Source organism: Stenella coeruleoalba, assembly GCF_951394435.1.
Source record: "Stenella coeruleoalba genome assembly, chromosome: 8".
Classification (NCBI taxonomy): Eukaryota; Metazoa; Chordata; class Mammalia; order Artiodactyla; family Delphinidae; genus Stenella; species Stenella coeruleoalba.
In genome coordinates this window covers 95,931,762-95,954,955 of record NC_137154.1, presented here as the reverse complement: position 1 = coordinate 95,954,955, position 23,194 = coordinate 95,931,762, and the positions used below count along the sequence as shown (strand labels likewise).

The 23,194-nt window shown below is 34.9% G+C and overlaps 1 protein-coding gene across 2 annotated transcripts in view; it reads right to left on the bottom strand.

Annotated features, from left to right (window-relative positions):
- The window catches only part of ARHGEF12 (Rho guanine nucleotide exchange factor 12), a 144,713-nt gene that overhangs the window by 79,718 nt on the left and 41,801 nt on the right, over nt 1–23,194 (bottom strand). For both annotated transcript variants that reach the window (XM_079930030.1, XM_079930031.1), the window contains exons 2-3: nt 1,967–1,990; nt 349–434 (exon numbers count right to left, since the gene is read on the bottom strand). In XM_079930030.1, the coding sequence (XP_079786156.1) occupies nt 349–434; nt 1,967–1,990 (110 nt within the window). The remainder of the gene's footprint in view (nt 1–348; nt 435–1,966; nt 1,991–23,194) is intronic.

The window sequence follows — 23,194 nt, the reverse complement described above, 5'->3', positions numbered from 1 at the left end:
CTTGATTTTATAAACATACTACTGTTCATACCTAGGATTTACCCAAGTTCTTGGTCTGACCAAAATCTCCAATTATGATACAATAACCGTTTCTATTATCATCATTATTTTAAAATATAATAGAGTCTATAACGATGCTTCCATAGTGGAATCCATAGTGTTGAAAGTTAAAAATGCTTGTATTCCTCCTGAGTGCAAAGGTTTTATATTATGTAATTGAAGAGGAAGGAGAGTCTTAAACAGATCAAACAGCTACTGCTGAGTGTTTCAGGTGGTCATGCAGCTTAAAGTGTTATTACTGGAAACTTCACTACTCTCAATATTCTTTGGCAGAACAAAGCGCTTTACCTGTGGGGTCAAAATCATGTGATGTACTGCGCTCAACTTTCTGCTTCTTATCTGTTGGTGACTCTCGGTTCAAAATACTTCCATGCCTAAATTAAATAAAAGCAATTAAATATTTTATTATAAGGAAATAATTGGAATAAAAACTTAATTTAAAAATCCCAAGTGTGTCTTACAAAGAGAAACCAAGAAATCAGTTTACCTTACACAGTCTCATAAAACTCTCTAATTTATATTTTTCAAGAAGTTTTAAAATTCAGTCTATACTATGTTTAATACAGAGTCTATTTACCTGGTTATAAAAAGTGCTTAAAAATAATGAGCGGTATTTAGTAATAAAGTCTATTTTATTCTGAGAAATAACTGCTTAAAACCTTTTAGTGGTTTTCACAGGTTAATCACTATTATTTCCATTTAACAGATAAGAGAACAGTACCTAAAAGTAATTAAACATATTCCCCAACCCTATGTATATTATGGCCAGGTTCAAAAACACTGTGTAACTACAGCATGGATGAGAACAGTTTTAAAAAAGAAAAATCTTAGGCAAGGCTTTTTTTTAAAAAAAATTGGGGTATAGTTGTTTTACAATGTTGTGTTAGTTTCTACTGTACAGTGAAGTGGAGTTCCCTGTGCTATACAGCAGGTTCTTTTTAGTTATCTATTTTACACATATTAGTGTATACATGTCAATCCCAATCTCCCAGTTCATCCCACCCCCCCACCCCCACCCCCGCCCCCGCCCCTGCTCTCTCCCCTTGGTGTCCATACATTTGTTCTCTAGGGCAAGGCTCTCTTAAAGCCTGCCTATAATTCTTGCCACAGAAGTCTTTCCAAGGCCCAGATGGCATAAGAATTATTATTTTTCCTATGACCTATCCAATTATACTCGATCAGATAATGACTGGGCAGCAAACAAGACCACTACTATAATACATACACTTCTAATTACTTGAAATGCCAAGATTAGCATTGGTATCCTGGCCTATGCCATCACTAGAAATGATAAAAGTACTGTAATAATCAGGAATGACGTACTACCTACATTTTAAATAATACATACAACAATTAAGATGAAAGAGAAAAAAGATGCCGAAGAACGAGTACTGAGGAAGAGCATTTAACCCCAGGAAATGAATAAATACGGAGATACAGGCACAGACATATTTGGACATTTTGGATTTTTTCCTTTACTGTCTTAGGGTAATTAAGACTGATCCAGTTTGTCAAAGTTCATTAACTAAAAAGGCAGTTACAGTTACCCAAGTGATAAAACACATCAAAAACTGGCAATCCATTTACACTCCCCAAGCTACTCACAACTGAAAACAGTCACAATAGATTTTTAAATTAAATCTCTTCATAGGGAGTGATCTTAAGTATCAATTTGAACAAACTTTTAAAATGCTTATATTAAAAACATTGGAAATGTTATCAAAATAATGCTGTCTTCCAGAAAAAATATGCAACACCTGTTATATTTTAAATTTGTAAAACATTTTGAAACTTTAAACTACTTAAATCCACATTTTCTAAAACCACAAAAATGTACCATAATTTTGAAGGAACACGTCTAAGTAAAATTTAACCTAAACATATGAAGTGCAACTGAACAACTTACCTTATAGGTTTTTTGAGGGGAAACCTGAAACAAAGAAAAAACAAAAAGAATAGATGTAGTTATTTCACTTGCAAGATTGTTATTAAGCTTATTCATTCTACAAAACCAGAATAAGGGATTTAAATCTTATACTAACTTTCCCAAAGCAAGATTCAACAAACAGGTGGAGTTGGATACCATTTTTTAACATCTTAACTACTTTGTTAAATCTTAAATTGCAGGTGTATTTACCATCAGCTGTCCCTGAGTATGGGTTCTCTTTTTAAAAATTCAAATAATAATAGCAATAGCTACATTTATTGAGAGCTTAGTAGATGCTAAGCACTATTCTAAACTGTTCACTTGTAATATTTTTTAATCCTAAAAAAAAACTACGAAGATATTATTTCCATTTTACAGATTAAAAAAACTTAAGCAAAGAGAAATATTTTACCATTAAAATATTATATTTAGTTTTCCTAGCAAAAGTTCCTTCTTCACCTTTCCCCATTCAAAATATCTGGATACTTATTACTGCTCTATTGGTTGGTCTGTGTCTAACCTTTGATCATGATTAAATCATTCTTCTCAATTATTTATGTTTAGGTAATACCAGAAATCTAGAAAAAATTACCACTGGGGTACTATCAGTTATTAAAAATATATTCCAAAAGTAGAAAACAAAGGTACTTTAAATGTTTTTTCAGTTTGTAAGCTAAAAGAACTACAGCCTTTTCTCCTGGTTGTCTTTTTTAAAGGAAATATTACTGGAAGCTTCTTGATAAGAGTTTGATGCTATACATAAATGCTAACCTAAGTCTAAAAGAGTGTTCTCAAACATCCTCCCATTCCTCTTCTCATTTCTGTCCTTTTTAGAATTATCTCAACCTGTAACATTTTATGTAAAGATTATTTAGGTGATAAGAACAGGGCTTATTAAGAATATCAGTAAATTTTTTTAAGGCTACTAGTAACAGTAGTAAGAAATAAACATAAAATGATACCTGACTATTTTATTTGGCATGGAGGTAGTTTAGTTTAAAAAAAAAAAAAAAAACCTTAGTCTAAATATAACTTTAATTATAAATCCCTTTACCTCCTATATAAGTAAAAATTGATTCAAAGAAAAAGAGAATCTAAAAACTTCCCTAATAAGCGATAGCATATTAACTCTATGACCAAGTTAGGGATAATAAGGAAAGGGGGTTCTGGGATAAAAGAGAGGACACTGCTCTAGAGAATATACTGATTACAAAAGATAACCAAACCTTCAGAAATAAGAGTTCCTAAGTAGTCCATCCTTACTTGTTGGGGGAGGTGGGAGGGAATGGGATTTAAATTTAAAGATGAACATAAAAGTTGGCAGAAAAGAATTCCCAGCTGAATTTCTGCAAAGGACAATACCTGCAGTTAGCAACCTTAGCCACTTGGCCTGACAGCCATTATAAAAACTCCTACCCAAAAACAATGCTGCTTGCGTCAGAAACTGCATCATCCAGAGAGATTCTGGTAAAGAAATCTGGAAGTTCCCAGACTACTGACTGTAAACCAGTTTCCTGAGTTATTTTCTCTTACAAGGGAATGGAAAGGAAGGGAAAGAGGACAAAAATGGAATGAAAAGATAAAGAAGAAGGACCGCCCTACAGTATAACTTGCTTATCATAATCGACTTACTATATTCAGAAAGTACAAAGAACTTTTCTCAAGAAAAGCTTTATTTACATCACAATACTTCTTCTCTAGTCACCAAATTCCACTTTAAAGTATGTGGTAAAACCAACAAATATGTATGTACCTATGTATGTGCAGTTGCATGTATGCAAGCAACAAAGTCAACGGCCCTCCTGGCTATTTCATTCTTCCCTCTGCTCCAGCTAAGAAAATCACCAAGAGAATCCCATGGTTTTGTAAAATCCCTACCGTCTGCTGGATATTGAGATGAAGATGTAATCAGATAGCTGGAAATAGAAAGCTAGAACTGCAAAGAAAAACTTGGGGCTAGAGTTGTAGATTTGAGTCACCAACCCACTGATGGCCATTGAAATTTAAAACAGCAGGTAAAGAGAAAACACCAAGGATCAAATCCTGCGGAAAAGAAACCTAGCTTCTGAACAACTGAGAAAGGATGTGAGAGCCAAAGAAGGAGATTAAGAAGATAAATCAGAATGGAGAAAGGGTTGCCCTAGGAACCAATAAAGAAGAGATAATACTATCAAATGCTATAGAAAGGTAGGTCTAAAGGCTAAGAAATGGTCATATTCTAAGCAACAGAGTAACCCAACACAAGGCTGATGAAACAATTCTGGTGTACAAAATCCCATTTTCAAGTCCCTGTCCATTGTATAGTCCAATCATAAAATTGTGAAAGTCTCCTTTGGTTAGATATTTAAGTACAACAGCTGTATCTGAGTGCTGACATGTTGGATATGCCTAATTAATCAAACGTGTCTGGCTTTTGAAAGTATCATATTGATGACATGGACATTTAGTCAACAATGAACATGTTTCGTGCATATTTATATATGTGTATATGTATTCTGCTAGTTATAAGACAAAGTCAAACTGCCAATATGAAGAACCATAATATGTAAAGAAAAGGGTTATCAGGAATTTGAGCCATTGGGATAAGGTGACTAGATGCCCCTATTTTTGATTACCTATACTAAGCATACTCGTATGCCAAAAATCCTAACCAAGGGCCTTAAATGTCACAATACTTTCACTCACTTGACTCAGGATGCCTTTTCCTTGTTAGTTCTGAGCTCTAGCATTAAATCACTAGGTAGCAATATACAGAGGCCTCCCCCAATTTTTTATTTTCCCACTCCTCCCAATATGTTATTATAGAGGGAAATGTGATTTGGTAATTAAATAACCCTAACCTATAATTAATATATACTGGAGTAAAACTTCCATTTTTTAGCCAGGTTTTTGTTTTTTTGGGTTTTTTTAATAAACTTATTTATTTAGTTTTATTTATTTTTGGCTGTGTTGGGTCTTCTTTGCTGCACGCAGGCTTTCACTAGTTGCAGCAAGCGGGGACTACTCTTCGTTGCGGTGTGCGGACTTCTCATTGCGGTGGCTTCTCTTGTTGTGGAGCACAGGCTCTAGGCGCGCAGGCTTCAGTAGTTGTGGCATGTGGGCTCAGCAGCTGTGGCTCGCGGGCTGTAGAGCGCAGACTCAGTAGTTGTGTTGTATGGGCTTAGTTGCTCCGCGGCATGTGGGATCTTCCCAGACCAGGGCTCAAACCCATGCCCCTGCACTAGCAGGCGGATTCTTAACCACTGTGCCACCAGGGAAGTCCCAGACAGGTTGAACTATTCTACAATATACATACACATACACAATGCTATAATTGTTTTTAAGATTTTAAAACTTAAAACTTTTAAGATCGTTAAACAGAATTTCTTCTGGATCTAAAATATTGCAAAGAACAGCCAAAGTTTTGTGTCATCACATATTTGCTTATAATAAATAGCCTACTAGAAATCGTATTTTCCTTTTATTGATTTTGGTGAGAAGAGCTAGCCTTTTGATGCTACTCCAGTGAGAAGTGTTCTGAAAGCAGAAATAGGGATATCACAATCAAACCTTAATTCCTACTCTCTGCCTCCTCCAAGATATTAGATTTTTCTCCCTTGGGTTTAGTTATGATGAGGAATTTGGGAGTTAGATGGTTCTTAATAATGGATAACTGAAATGAAGGGGAGGAAGTTAAGGAAATCTTACCTACATTGGATAGTGGTCAAGCTTTTATTAACAAACAATGTTAGCTACTAAATTTAGAATTCTCAAAAATTCCATTGTAAGATACATCCTGATTTTAGTGATATTAAAATGCAGGGGGAAAAAAATCACTCCAGTGAGGAGAGTTACTAGACAAAGAACTCTGCAAAACAGATTACAATTAAGATAATTCTAAGGCTCAACCCCTCATAAAGTGATAATAAACAATAGTGGAAAAAACAGACTATTCCAATATTGTTATAGTCGATGAAAATTACAAGTGATCTCAGGGCCTTAGGTTCAGGGACTCCTCAGGAAAAATATAACTAGGTTCATATTCTAGTTTCACAATGAGAAGGTACTTGAACGTGGGCAAGTTGCTTAACCTATCTGTAAAACAGTGACAATACTAGACCTACCTCACAAGTCTGTTTTGAGGATTAAATCAGAAAATGAGAAGGATTAAATGAAAAGCACTGCCTAGCACATAGTAACCACTTAATTATTATTACCTATTAGGGAGAACAAAAATAAAATCTGAACTTTAGCTGCATGACTTCAAATTCAATAGAAAATAAAAATAAAGACTAACAATATTCCAATTCGTTTTTAGCTCAGTAAAATCCACAGAAATGCATAATTCAAAGCCAGTGATGAAACTATAAACTTAACTTGCCAAGTCATATTACATAAAATTAAGGGCAATACTCAAGTTAACAAACTTCCCAGATGCTACAGGGTAAGAAAAAATATCGGGTTACGACCAAAACTTTTAATTTTCCTGGCAAGTAAGGTCAGTGATTTTTATTTAAACATAGTGAAATTATGTTGACCATACCTGCCACTTAGCAAAAAAGTCCATTATTTCCTCATCTCCTTTAAAATATCAAGAATGATTAAGGCATTCTGTGTCCCAGATGTAAATCGAGCTTTTCATTTATACATTTCTATTAAATAATTTAAATAACCTGAAGTATAGCACTTAATTTTGAAATTACTCTAATATGAATATGAACCAGCTAGCTCAAGTATTATATCATTTTTCACAAAATAACAAATATAACAGCTAAAAGAACATTTGTCTACAATACACAGCGCCCGTAAGTATAGGGATTCAGACCATGGTACTGACTTCAGCTGAACTGTTAATTCAATCTTTAGATCTCTGGACAGCAAGATTCATAGAACCAAAAGTAGTAAATGACCACTACCACTTCCCTCCCCCCCCACCAAAAAAAAACCACACCAGTCATAAATTCTTATGCCACCTATAATTTATAACTGGTCTAGCTTAGAGTCACTAAAAGAACTAAAAAATTTGGAACTAGCCAAAAAAAGAGTCTGAACATTATCTACCATTGTACTTTTTTATTAGCATATAGATCCAAAGCATGAAAAGTTTAGCAGAGCTGGCAATAAAACATTAATTAGTTATATCAGACAGGCTCTAAAGCAGAAGCTACAGCTGACAGGATGACTCATGGAGAATTCTTCATGGTGTTATTAGTTTTAAACTTGTGGACCTTGCAATACAAACCACAGAATGACAAGGAACAAGGAGCTCAGTTCTGTGTAAAATCCAAAAATGATTCACTAGAATGTAATGTAAGGTCTCAAATTAACTTTTAAAACATAGCTTAGTATACTGCCACTTTTACTGAAGAACTTAAACACAAGACAGACCCTAAGTAAATGTCTCTTACTTCTTGGACATACTTTGACAAATCAAATAGTAAATTCTAAATTATTTTAATTCCCTCTGCCAGAGCTATTATAAACTGCATATTGGTTGTTTCTGAACTGGAAAAAGTAATTCACAATAAAAATAACAGCTTATTAAACTTTCACCTTTTTATTGACAATCTGGAACATTATCATTTTTGTGAGTATTTCCTGTAAGGGTTCTAAATAAATTTCCTTTGAGATCATGAGTATCACCATTAACTTAGTGTCTTTTTAGACTTCAAATTATTCACTCCAAAAGAAAAAAGAGTAAAAAAAAAGAAACTTGAAAAAGTCTGAGACCCTCAAACTACTTAAGTATCCTCATCTCATTAAATACCATTCAAGCCATCAAATCCATTATTAAACAAATATCAGCAAGAAACTGGACTCTACGGAATAATCTCATGACTTATAAATCAGGGACAACGTATGATTTTCATTAGATAAGGATTTAAATCTTAATCTTGTTTCACAATTCCCTATTTCAGGGTATGTTTGTGAAAATAAAAATGAGAGAGAGAATAAAAGGCCTCAATCTGGGATAGACATGTTTCCCAACAAGATTTTACATAACATATATTAATATTAAATGTTCATATTTTGTAAACTGAAGTGACAATGTGCAAAATTTGTTAGGACAAGCTGCTTTCTGCAAATTTGCAGAAAGATACAATTTTGCTTCTGAAGAAGTAGAAAGTCTTAGTTATTAGCTTTTTACCTTTTGCATTGAGGTGCCACTGAGACAAGCTTCAGCATTAATCAGAGCTTGACAATTTCATAAAATATAAAATTATAATATAAAATATGTCAAATAATATTTTATTTTCTATTACATAAAAAAGTTCTACTCAAAATTTAAATTATTATGTATCAGTTAAAAAATAGAATTCTGGGGCTTCCCTGGTGGCGCAGTGGTTGAGAGTCCGCCTGCCAATGCAGGGGATATGGGTTCGTGCCCCGGTCCGGGAAGATCCCACATGCCACGGGCCGGCTAGGCCCGTGAGCCATGGCCGCTGAGCCTGCGCGTCCGGAGCCTGTGCTCCGCAACGGGAGAGGCCACAACAGCGAGAGGGCCGCGTACCAAAAAAAAAAAAAAAAAAGAATTCTGTAGCAAGGAATATCAATTAAACAAGAAAACAAATTATAATGGATTTATCTCAAGTGCGCCTAAACATTTCTTATCAAGTGTCAACACAATTACAGGAATAGGACTCTTTTATTTCTAAAATCTTGGGAGAAGGAAAAATAACCAAAACTACACTAACTCCCAAATCACAAAAGATTATTCTTGATCTCTGCTTACCTTCAGGTGTTGGTACTTGGTGTGCACTCATTCCTTGAATACAGGAAGGCTAATCACTGCCATAGCTATACTTAACCCAAGTTAAATGGCAAGGATTGCCCCCAAAATCACAAGAAAATATAGGGAATGAGAAAAGTATAAACTTAGTTCCCACATACTCTAAAAATGTTCACAGTTTCCTTGAACTAAACCAACATATGTCTATTTCTTTTGAGGAGATAAAAACCTCATACACTTTCCAGGAAGAACTCTAGGGGAATAAGGATTGAGCATATTCTATGTTTTCTACTTACGATTTGTATAAATTATATAAGAAATGCTTTATGGGTAAGTATTTTGATTACATATCCTTATATTTAAGTCATATTCCTTAGTTGGTGAAATATTTCTATAAATAATGAAAATTTAGAGGCTATACAGATATAAAATATAGGTAAAGATAAGACTACTAAAAAAACTGATCAGAGCCAATATCATTACAATTAAGTTTTCTATATAACGCACCTTCCACATCCATAAAAGTGTTTTATTTTCTTCTGAGGAGATTATTTTTCATTGAAAATACTTTTACTGTCTATGTATACAATGAATGATCTGATGAAAATTTTGGTTTTAAACTAGAGACATTTCTCTTCATAAACACTTTGGTTCTGCCATCAAATATTAACAATTCCTCAATTCCTCTTAACTGTCCACTTAGTTTACCATAAAACCACACTTTCTGCTGCCAAACCTGAATACCCCAAACTTTCAAACTACCGCAAAGAAAAAAAAAAAAACCTCTGATTTTGTGGAGCAAAGGTGAGAAAATTAGTGATATGCATGCCATCTCACCCTTTCTTCTACAGAAGTTTTTCTTGATCTAAAACCAAGGAACTAGAGTTGAGGTATACTCTTATCAGTAACAATGGCTCGCCTCTGGAAAGGTGGAGAGAAAGGGTGTTTTAATTATTTTGACATTCTTCTTACATCATCCCAGAATTGAGGATCATTGCTTTACAAAGTTCAGTTCATTCTGAATTCACTGACATTCAGTTCCATTTTCTCCCTTAGATGCTAAAAATGTGACTTATCCTAACATGCTTAACACATAAGACTACTGATATTAATAATTTCTAAATAAACCTATGCTACTAATATCATTTTTATAACATTTTCAAGATAATTCCTCTCTCTCAAGGGATTGAGGAATGAAACTGTTATCTTTCCCAAAATGTAAAGTTTCCTATTAAGCAATGGTTCTCTACTTTTTAATATGAAAGAATATCTTTTATTCCCAAAGAAATACATGTACACAATTTAAAAATTAAAGACAAAACAGAAACCAAAAATCAGCTATAATCTCAACACCTAGCATTTTAATGAATATTTCCCCCATCTTTTCTCAAGATATAGATTACTGTATTTGTATATAGTATAAACACAGTGTATAAAAGTTCTTTTTATAAAACTTAAAGCATAATGGACATATTGTTTTGGTCATTTTTTAAACTTAATATCAACATAATTTTACATCATTACATTTTTCACTGCAGCACTGGTTTTAAATTGTGCTGCATAAAATCCTAGAGGTTCGAAAGAGGTCCCTCAGAGGACAAAATCGGGTAGATGAAGACTCTAGGTTCCCCATACATCAGAGCTGCTTAGCTTTTATTTATTTTATATATTGAACTTACAAATGAGATAAAGATTTAAAAAAACAGGGCTCTAGATAATTCTTGATACCTGCAAAGTGCTTTGTGATATAGCTACTTAATTAATTTAACCAATTCCCATTTGTAAATACTTAGGCTAGATCCACTTTTTAGTATAATAAACAATGTTGTAACAAAATATCGTTGTAATTCAAGTTATGCACTCCCTCTTGATTTCTTCCTTAAGATGAATTTATCTACAGTAAGGAATCCACATGGGAGTTTGGCTAGAAGTAAAGAGGAGTTTCTGTGTGTACCAGGTAAACAGAAAAGAGAAGACACAGCAGTGTCACAATCCTCCTAGCTCAATCCCATGAACTCATTTCTATCCCTTAAGGAAACACACAGAAGCAAGAAGCTGAAGGAGCTGTTTTAGGAACAGACTTTGTAAGACAAAGTAACATTATGTTGGTGTCTGAGTGTCAAAGTTCGGCACAAAATACGTGAAAGAGACTATTGCTGTTAAAAGTAAAAACAGACAAAGCAGAGATCCACATAATAGCAGTTAGAGGTATATTATCCACAAATTGAATAAATGCCAAAAAGCTACAACAAACTCATAATATTTTCAAATGAACTTGTATTTATTAATTACAACACCATCACTGCATTTGAAAGAAAAGTAAGCAAAGATATGGAAGATGCTTTACTTATACAGTATGGGAATTGCACTTAGTATATAGAGAAATTCTCAGTTCCCCTGCATTAAACATAGAAGCAATCCCTAAACTGGGAACCACTACACTTGTTATGCATTGAATTGTGTCCTCCAAAAAGATATGTTGAAGTTCTAACCTCTGGTACTTGTGAATGTGATCTCATTTGGAAACAGTCTTTTGCACACACTTTTGGTGTCATATCTAAGAAACCTTTGCCTAACACAAAGTCACAAAGACTTTTCTCCTACATTTTCTTCTAAAAGCTTAATGATTTTCAATTTTACTTTCAGGTCTATGACATATTTTGCAATAATTTTTGTATAGGGCATGAGTATGGATAGAAATTTATTTCTTTGCATATGGATATCCCATTGTTCCAGCATCATTTGTTGAAAAGACCATCCTTTCTCTACTGAATTGCCTTTACACTTTCGTTGAAAATCAGTTGTAAATATATATGTGGGCCTATTTCTGGAATACCACAGAGGTGAAATGCCTTTCTTATCACATATCAAAGGATGCACAATATCAATGTGACATCACTAGCAATGTTAACCTTGATCATTTGGTTAAGCTAGCATTTGCCAGACTTCTCCCTGTAAAGTTCCTTTTTTCCCCTTTCCATACTCTACTCTTTAGAAGCAAGTCACTAAATCTAGTCCATACTAGGCGTTGGGAAGATTAAGCTCCATCTCCTGGAGGAGGCAGAATTTACATATGCTACTTGGAATTCTTCCCATAAGGAAAATTTGTGTCTTCTCCTCTTATTTATGCAATAATTTCTATCAGCATGAACTCATGTATACTTATTTTATACTTTGAGTTCTAATCCAATACTACATTATTTTCTTGCTCAAATGATTTCAGCTTCAGCCATTGAGAGTTCCTTCACCTGTATCCCTTTGACATGCCCCCACTGTTCTATTTTTTGAGCACTTCCTGTTTCTGGCACTACAAAGTGCTTTAGGCTCATCTTATATCTTCCCTACTCCAGTCCTAGAATCAACCATTTCTCTAAGGAGTCATTTTATTGGACAATGGTATTTAGAAACCAAGATCTGGGTGCTGAGTGTACTTGCTGCTACTGGGGTGTCAACACTTCTTGGCCCTAATTCATGTGTGTATACTAACTCATGTATAGTATCTATCCATCTGCATATTTATTAAACTAAATACGAGTTCATACTGATGTCTCTGATTCTAATTCAGTACTACAGAGTTCATTCACCTTCCCTCTTTGCTTAACTTCCCAATCTGACAGTGAGAAATCTAGCTCCCATCTATGTATATGTGTATATATATATATATATATATATATATACACACACACACACACACACATACATGTCTTTTATATGTTCATATATATGTATTTTATATGCTATTTATATATTATATAATACATAGGTATATATACTTATGTATTATATATTAATATTGTTGGGATTTATAAAATTCCAAACCATAATTCACCTAAATTGTTAAATTTACTGGCATGCTATTCATAATATTCCCTTATAATCTTTTTAATATTTATAGAATCTGTAGTGATATCACCTCTCTGATTCCTGAAATTGGTAATGTTTGTCTTCTTGTCTTTATTCCTGATCAGCCTGACTAGAGATTTAACAACTTTACCGATATTCTCAAAAGAATTAGCTTTTGCTTTCACTGTCTTTCTCTACTGTTTCTACTTCATTGACTCCTACTCTGATCTTTTTTTCTTTCTTCTGCTTAATTTGGTTTAAATTTCCTCTTATTTTTCTAGTTTCTTAAAACAGAAGTTGATGTCACTGACTTTAGATCTTTCCTCTTTTCTAATAGGTATTTAATGCTATAACTTTCTAAGTAATGCTTTAGTGGCATTCCACAAATTCTGATATTTTGTGTTTTCATTTTAATTCAGCACAAAATAATTTCCCATTTCCCTTTTGATTTCTTCTTTGAGACATGGGTTATTCAAAATTCTGCTGTTTAATTTCCAAATATTTGGGGGCTTTCCAGAAATCTTTCTTTTATTGATTTCTAACCTAATTCCATTGTGGTCAGAGAACATACTTTGTATGACTTAAATCTTTTTAATTTATTCAAATTTATTCTGTGGCCCAGAATATGGTCTATCTTAGTAAATGTTCCACAGTGCACTTGCAAAAAAAAAAAAAAGTGCATTATGTTGTTGGCTAGAGTGTTCTATAAACGCAATTAGATCAAATTGGTCAATAGTGTTAAGTATTCTGTATCCTTGCTGACTTTCAGTCTACTTCTTTCAATTATGGAGGGATACTGAAATCACTGTTAATGATTGTACATTTGTCTGTTGTGGTTACATCAGTTTTTGTTTCATGAGTTTTAAAGCTCTGTTAATAGATGCATAAAAGTTTACAACTGCTATGTTTTCTTCTCCTTTATTGATCCCTTTATCATTATGAAATGACCTTCTTTATCCCTCATAATATTTTTGCTCTGAAATCTACTTTATCTGATATTAATGCAGTCATGTTAACTTTACTTTGATTAGTGTTGGCATAGCATATCTTTTTCTATCCTTTTACTTTTAAATTGTGTGTATTTATTTTTAAGATGTGTTTCTTGTAGGCACCATATAGTTGGGCTTTGCTGTTTTATCCAATCTGATAATCTCTGCCTTTTAATTGAGGTGTTTGGGCCATTTACCTTTAATGTGATTACTGATATGGATAGGTTTAAGTCTATCATGATTGGTATTTGCTTTTCATTTGTCTCATCTGTTCTTTGTTTCCCCTTTTCACTTTTTTCCACTTTCTCTTGGATTCAATTATTTAAATCAATTAATTGATTTTTTCCAGTTTTATTGAGAAATAATTGACACACAGCACTGGATAAGTTTAAGGTGTACAGCATGAAGGCTTAATTTACACATATTGTGAAATGATTACCACAATAGGTTTAGCTAACAAACATCTCTTAAAGATACAATAAAAAGGAAAGAAGAAAAAAGGAAAAAAAAATTTCTCCTTGTGATAAGAATTCTTAGAATTCATTCTCTTAACAACTTTCCTGCCAGTTATACAGCAGTGTTAACTATAGTCATCGTGGTACATCATGTTGATTTTTTTGTTTTTTGTGTGTGTGTGTGTTTTTGCGGTACACAGGCCTCTCACTGTTGTGGCCTCTCCCGCTGCGAAGCACAGGCTCCACATGTGCAGGCTCAGTGGCCATGGCTCACGGGCCCAGCCGCTCCGCGGCATGTGGAATCTTCCCAGACCGGGGCACAAACCCGTGTCCCCTGCATCGGCAGGCGTACTCTCAACCACTGCGCCACCAGGGAAGCCCCATCATGTTCATTTTTAAAACAATTTTAATATTCTGTTAACTTGTTTGACTCTCTCACTAAACCTTAAATTATCTGAAAGTGAAAACCATGTTCTATCTGATTTTGTATTCCAATTAACTAGTAGAGTGCTGAGCATATATCTGACAATTCAATACAGGTTTACTAAATGAATTCATTCATTAAAAAAAATTTTATTAGAATTACAGAGGATATAAGTGATTCCCAATCCAGAAACCATAATTTTACTACTACTTTCCTCAGAGCCCAGCTGACTCAGAGAAAGATGACTCCATTTGCAGCAAAAAGAGATGGAACTTTTTGGCCTAATGTAATTCCATTCTCGGGTAAGTGATTGATTCAGAAAGCGATTGGAGAATAGAAACAAAGTTTACCAGACACATCTGTGAAAGTATTTTCTTACTCTTAAGAGAGAACCACATGAAACTTCTTTTCCTCTCCCACTGGATGTGAATGAGGAAGCGAGTAGCCCTAACTTGCTAGTTAGCATCCAATCTTAAAGGTTAGTTTAAGATGAAGCTGACAATGATGGCAAAAGTGCAAAAATGGAAAGAAGCTGGGTCACTGACACAGTTAAGCCACTAAGTCAAAAATCCCTCAACCCTCCCTCTAGATTCTTTATGTGAGCCAGTAAATGTCCTTACTGCTTAAGTCAGTTTGACTTAGTTCCTGTTACAGGCAGCCAAATGCATACTGAGTTACAGGAACAGCAATCTGTGCCAAAGCAGTTCTAGACACTAGAGGTTCATCGGTGAACAGATAAGGCCTCTGCTCTCAAGAAGCTTACACTCTACAAGAAGACAACAGACCAAACAAATAACTGTACCAAATAATTTCAGATAGTGGTAAGTGCTATGAGAAAAATAAAAGACATGTAACTGTGATTAAATGAGTTAATTTAGTTTATTCAAAAAAGACCTCTAAAGCATTTGAGCTGAGACATAAATGAGGTAAAGGAGCCAGCCGTGAGACGATCTGGAGCCAGAGGTTTACAGGCAAAGGGAACAGCCAGTACAAAGGTCACAAGGGAGAAGAAGCTTACTGTTTTCAAGAAATACAAAGTCCACTGTGGCTTGAGCATAAAGACCAAGAGAGAAGTACTAAGACAAGATCAACAGATCTTTTGACAGGAACCAGATAATGTAAGAATATGAGCCATGTCAACAAATTTTGATTTTATTCAAAGTACAATGGAACACCACTGTAGGTTTTTAAATCATGAACTGATTTATGTTTTAAAGGAGCCCTCTGATGAATGAACTTTCATATTCCATAGATTTGAACACTAAGAAAGTTTAGTTCAGTCTATGTTTACAGTAACAGTGTATTTTGCCCCCAAAATCAAATACTTATGAGGCAACTAATAGGTGGAGAATACTATATAAAGTTTATAATGTTGGTATATTCTGTCCCCACCAAGCATGAATTCCACATTATCTTGAAGTTAGGAAAAAGAATAAAATGAGGAAACTAGCAAAGAAAGGGGGGGTAGCTGTTAGATTGTCCTTTCTATCCTAATTTCTCTAGATAACACCTGAAACTCATAGACTCAATTTTTTAAATTTATTTTATTTATTTATTTTTGGCTATGTTGGGTCTTCATTGCTGTGCGCAGGCTATCTCTAGTTACAACAAGGAGGGGATACTCATCGTTGCAGTGTGCAGGCTTCTCATTGAAGTGGCTTCTCACGTTGCGGAGCACGGGCTCTAGGCACATGGGCTTCAGTAGCTGTGGCACGCGGGCTCAGTAGTTGTGGCTCACGGACCGTAGAGCACAGGCTCAGTAGTTGTGACTCACGGGCTTAGCTGCTCCGCGGCATGTGGGATCTTCCTGGGCCAGGGCTCGAACCCGTGTCCCCTGCATTGGCAGGTGGATTCTTAACCACTGCACAACCAGGGAAGCCCCTCAATTTTTTTTTAAGCATAACATGACTGAGAGCCATCTGGTAAACTTAGAACCATAGTTCAGCCATTTAGTCTCTGCCCAGGCAAGTGCTTCAGCCCTGTTCTAACACAAGTATTTGGATTTTTCCAAGAGCTGATGTCAGGGCTTTTCACAGAGACAGAATGGCATTTACAGGCCAGAGAAGGAAAAAGGTTTCCCCAGCAGCTATGCTCAATGTGGCCTTTGTACTGTTCCACTGCTAATGGCAGGAAGACCCTGCTAGATAAAGCTATTTAGTTCCTGAGAAAAATTCTACCCTGGGAGGGTGAATGGACAGATTCCCCATTAAGGGAATCCAGCTTAGTTTTCTATCAGTGCTCAAACCCAAATTTAAATGGGCTCATCATCAGAACAAAGGTTTCTGAATCCTTATGAGAAAAATCGTTCTGCTGAACTTGTATTTTAAAGAAGAGATAAACTGGCTGGAAATAAGCATAAATTAGAGAGGTAAAGAACAACACAGTAGGACTTCCCTGGTGGCGCAGTGGTTAAGAATCTGCCTGCCAATGCAGGGGACACGGGTTCAATCTCTGGTCCAGGAAGATTCCACATGCCATGGAACAACTAAGCCTGTGTGCCACAACTACTGAGCCTGCGCTCTAGAGCCTGCAAGTCACAACTACTGACTTCACAACTACTTTAGTCCACACACCTAGAGCTCGTGCTACACAACGAGAAGCCACCGCAATGAGAAGCCCACACACCGCAATGAAGAGTAGCCCCCTCCTGCCACAACTAGAGAAAGCGCACACGCAGCAATGAAGACCCAACGCAGCCATAAATAAATTAATTAATTTAAAAAAAAGAATAACACAGTAAGCTGGCCATATTTCTTGAGGTTAGATTCCCTGAAAAATACTCACTTGGGAAGAATGGTTATTAGCTGAGGAACACTCAATACCTTCAGGTTACACTTGGTAGTTAAAAACTATGCTAGGCAGATTGCTCCAAATATACGTCCTCCATTACCCAGGATAAGAGTAATCATTAACAGTTAAAATCATGATTATATTAGCTAAAACGTACTTGAGTACTTACCATATGCCAGTCTCTGCATGAAGTATTTTATACGTATATATTAGTTAATTTTATTCTAACAAAAATTCAAAGAGAGAAATATTATTTTTAGCTTCTTTTTATAGTAGGAAACTCTGAGATTCAAAGAAATTAAGTAACTTATACAAGTTATATAACTAGTAGATGGAGGACTTCTGACTGAAACCCTCATAGTCTAACTAGAGTCCCTACTCTCAACCTCTAGACTACTACCTTACAAGAAAACATTATCTTCCCTTTGTACAGTTTTTTACAGTTAACTAAAAGTTTTCACATGAGTGAGAATCAGAAAACTATATCTGGTATAACTACAAAATATTTAGCTAGAAAGGTATTCATACCCTTTATTCGTTTTAGGCAGAGATAAGCCAATAAAAACTGGTTATGAAAAAATTCCTAACCCTACAGAATCTGTGTCTCCAAATCTCAAAGCTTGGTTGAGAATTTAGTTAACATCTACTTGCCACATGGGCAACTTGCCAGCTATGCATCTAAGGAGAAATCTGTTTCCACCTGAATGTGTTTATTCATGGCAATGTTCTCACAAACCACTCATTCCTTCAATGCAATAAATATGCACTAAATTCCAGGTAAAGATGAAAAAGAACGAAAGCAGTTTTACTCCACTAGCCTTCCTCAACACTAAAAGCAAAAATAGAGGGGAAAAAAAAAATCCATCTTCCATGAAAGAAGGACATGAGTATAACCTTAAACCACTAACTACAAAACATACTTGCCAAATCTATTAAATTATCGATGCATACCAAGGAAGTCTTAGCAGACCTGAACAGGAATCAGATTTCCTTAAGCCTAAGGACCACAGATCTGAATTGAAGATCTAACTATCCTTTAACTAGGAACACAACATCCAGATGTGTGGCTAGAACAAGGGAATAGCGGGTCTCTGTAGAAACAGAAGAACAGGAGGAAGTAAAATTAAAAGGAAAACGAAACAAAACAAAACATGTTGAAACATTCCTAGGTTTAGGAAAATACTGGAGGTAAAGTGGAGATAACGATAGAAAGACAGAGCAACTGCCACACGACACAGAAAACCCTGTGACCTCAAGAACTTTGCTGTGAGCCACACAGGCCTTTTGAACACTAACAGAAAAGAATAGTAGGTAACAGGAAAATGGAATAGTTAATAGTAATATCTAACACTTACTGTGCATGTAACATATGCCAGTAACTGTTGCAACTGCATTTTATATATATATATATATATATATATATATATATATATATAAATTCATTTAATCCTCAGTAAATACTACTATTATCCCTGTTTTAAATGAAGAAACTAAGGAACAGAAAGATTAAGGAACTTGCCCAAGGCCAGATAGTAAGCAGAGAAGCTGAGTTGTGAACCCAGACCTTACAGTTCTAGAGCCTTGTTCGTAACCATTATGCTTTATAGGGATAAAAAGAATATTCAAAAATATATTTTTAAAAATTCAAAAAAATACAGAATAATTTGTATCTGAAGATGGGAAGGATACAATACACCTTATAAAAACAGGCACAAAATAATCAACCCTAACACATACACTGTTAAAGTTATAGAAATTTAAGATTTTTAAATAAAGAGTTATATGAGCACCTAGACAAATAAATGTAAGTTATGTGCAAATGGGAAAGATTAAGTTAGCCTCAAGATTTCTCCACAATAAGACTCCACATGCTAGAAGATATGACTCCAGTGTGAGAAGAGAAATGACACAATGTCTAAATTTCCTTTAAAAGTTTTTATACATACTGGAAATAGAAATAAAAGAAATCTTTAGAGAAATAAGGTAATAAAGCACCTATGAGCTCTTCTTGGAGAGGAGGGAAAATCTACTTAAAGCCAAAATCCATCCAATAAAAAACAGTCAAAATAAACAACTCAGGAATGTAGAAGCTAAGGTGAGAGAACTGAGGGTAAGCACTAAATCAACTAACATACAGAAATTAACATATACTTGTAACAAAAGCCACCCCCCACTGCCATCCAGTGAAAGATGAGTGTTTCCTCAATGGAGAATTTGTCTTAATCTTGTGCCCTCACTATACCCCATATTGTACTCATTTTTTAAAAAGCATTTATTTGTTGATCTATCACCCATCCTACCCCTAACCTGCAGGAATATAAACTCTATGATGTAAGGATCTCTGGTTCACTGCTATATCTCAGGACAGTACTAGGCACAGAGTAGGTGCTCAATAAATATTTGTCTAATGAAAGAATGGATATTAGACATTGTCAGATGGACTTCCTCTACCTTCTGGGCCCCAACCAACTGCCGTCTGGGCATATGCATTTAGATATCCCACTGGCATCTCAAATTCAATAAATCTATAACTAAATTCTTACTCTGCCTCTCAAAACCTGCTTCTCCATCTTAATAAACAGACCTCCATCCACCTAGCTGATCCAGTCAGAAATCTAGAAATCATTAATGACAGCTTCCTCTCCGTGAGGCCCCACATCCAATGCATCCAACTCTCCATCCATCCAACAATATTTATTGAGCATTAACTGTATACCAGGCACTGATCTAGAAATTGAAGACACAAAATAAATGTCACTATTTTCAAGGAGTTAACATTCACCATCAAAGTCTACTGATTTTACCTTCGATACATATCTCATTTGTCTTTTTCTGACCTTCACCAGCTCTGCTAGCCTAGAGCTAGGCATCTCATCTCAAACCTAGACTACTGCAATGGTTTAATAGGCCTTGCCACTTCTAGTCTTGCACACATCCTCCAATTCATTTTCCCATACAGCAGCCATATAATTTCAAAACACCAATATTAACATGTCCTCCCCCACTTAAATTCTTTCCCACTGCATTCAGGAAAAAAATCCAAACACCAAACATGACATGCAAGGCCCAAATATGAAACATAACTCAACAATTGTTACCTTTCTAATCTCAACCTTACCACTCTCCTGCTCACTGCCTATGCTCCAGCCACAATGGCCTACCTTTAGTGCTTCACATGCATGCTTCCCCCCAAAAGGATATCTTGTATTCTGCTCTGAGACACTCTCCCTACCAGCCCAACTCCTGCGTATACTTTAGGTCTCTGCTTAAAGGTTTCTACCTCAGAAAGGCCTTTCCTGACCTCTGCTCTCCAATTTAAATTAAGCTCCTCCTGTTATTGTCTCCCATAATCACCCTTTTCTTTCTTTTTTAATACCGTTTACCACATTTTATAATTATTTAATTATTTTGTGTTTAATGTTGGTCTATATCATTAGACAGCTCTGTAAGTACACAGTAAACCCAGCCCCTGGCATAGCTCCTCAAAATGTTCAATAAATATTTGTTGAATGAATTAATAATTCAACCAAAGAAAAGAGTCAACTAGAGAAATTATAAGCAAGGGAAGAAGCATATGCTGATGTGTTTGGAGAAAATGCAAGTAGCTCAGTATGGCTGGAGTATGGGGGTTGGGTGGGAGGAGAGTAATGATGTCTGGAAAGAATAAACAGTAAGCAGATCAAAGGGGGTCTATATACCGTATGGAGGAATTCAAATTTCAGTCTGTAGAAAGGTTCTTAATCCAGGTTTCAGCTTCTATAGGTATTGAAAATTTTAGACTATGAGACTCTCTAGAGAGGGTTTCAAAAGAGGTCCATAACACTCTTCCTCCAAAAAACCACTGCTAAAGACAATGCAGGAACACCAACAGATTGTAAGCCAGGCAGTAATATGATCCAGTATGTATTTTAGAAATACCGCCTTGAAAACAGCATGAAGAATGGGCAGGAAAGGTATGAAGCTGAGTGCTGGAAAACTAATTAGAAAATAATAATATTACAGATTAAAAAATGATGAAGAGTGCAATAACAAAGGAAATGAAGAAAAGGGGATAAGTACCAAAAATAATACTATGAAAATAAGCACTGAAGTTCCAGCAGATTTAGGAAAAAAGGTGGAAAAGGATTTTGGCTTAGATAGCAAGACATTTGTGCCACTCACCATGGAAAGAAATGCAAGAGCAGGTTTTGGAAATAAGCAGTTTTATGTTAGTCAAGGTACCTTCAGGACATCATAGTAGACATGTCTACTAAGGACTGGAGTTCAGAGAAGAGACTGATTTGGCAATTCAGATTTGGATGACATCGCCATGATAGCAGAAATCATGAAAGTACATGAGACTCCCCAAGAGATTCACTTAACATCATCTGTAAAATGTAAGGGTTAGACTAAATCTGAGATATACTGCGAAAGTTATATGATTTTACTCCTTATTATTGATTTTTATGGAATCAAAATATCCATAAACTTATAAAAAAGCTTTATTTTAAAGGACATTTTATGTATCTCTAGTTTCTACTTCCCCATCATGTTCTTATAATATCTTTGACTCCAAATTTATGTCACAACAATTACATAGCAGAAAAAATACTAAAAATGTTTAGTTATGATGTCCCTTGCAATGCCAGAATATTGCAGTGGTGGAATTCACCTGTTAAAAGAGTATTAGAATGAAAAATACTCCGAAAGCCTTTCTTCGTAAAAAATGTAAATGTGATCTTTTCTACTTTTAAAAACCTTTATTTAATTTGAGCAATAGTGTTATAAATTACATTTCTAGTTCTTATAACAATAAACACTCATGAAAAGCCTAACCTGATAAATGGCATCTATAAAACACCCTGCAGCTAACATCATGCTTAATGTGAAAAATGGAATGCTTTCCCCCTAGGATTAGGAACAGGACAGGGGTATCTCCTCTAACCACTTTTACTCAACACTGTACTACTCAAGCCAGTGCAGTAAGTCAGGAACAAATAAATAAAAGGTATCCAGATTGGAAAGGAAGAGGTAAAACTGTCTTTATTCACAGATTACATGATGATCTACATAGAAAACTCTATGAAATCAACAAAAATGCTACTAGAACTAATTAATAAGCTTAACAGGACTTTAGAATTCAAAATCAATTGTATTTCTGTATATTGTACTAGCAATGAATGATTAGAAATTAAAATTGAAAAGACAATACTATTTACGATAGCATTAAAATATTAAATATTTAGGGTAAATCTGACAAAAGATATATGAGACCTGAAAACGGAAAACTAGAAAACATGGCTGAGAAAAATTAAGACCTAAATAAGTACAGTGATATGTCATGTTCATGGACTGGAAAACTCAATATCATTAAGACATCATTTTAACAACACTGATTCAACAAGATCTACAGATTCAACGTAATACCAATTAAATTTCCAACATGCTTTTTTTTCAGTAATTGACAAACTGATTCCAATGTTAATGCAGAAATGCAAAAGGGCCTAGACCAGGTAACAATTTTGAAAAACGAAGAACATAGAGGACTAACTCTATTTGATTTCAAGACTTATTATAAAGCTACAGTAGTCAAGACAGTGTGGTTTTGGGGTCAAGACAGACAAAGAAATCAATAGAACAGAATAGAGACTTCATGTATATGGACAACTGATTTCCAACATAGGTTCAAAGGGAATTAAGTGGAGAAAAGATAGTTTAAGAAATGGTGCTAGACTTTTGAATATTCGTATGTAAAAATATATACTTCAATCTACACCTCAAGCCATATTAAAAATTACCTCAAAATGTATCACAGACCTAAAAGTAAACTTAAAATTATAAAACTTCTAAAAGCAAATATAGGAAAAATATCAGTTAGGTAAATATTTCTTAGACATACCAAAAGCATAATCCATAAAAGAAAATACTGACAGACTGAGATTTAAAGTTAAAAACTTCTGATCTTTGAAATGTGAACTACATCTCAATTAAGCTTTTTAAAAAGAGAGAGAATACCAA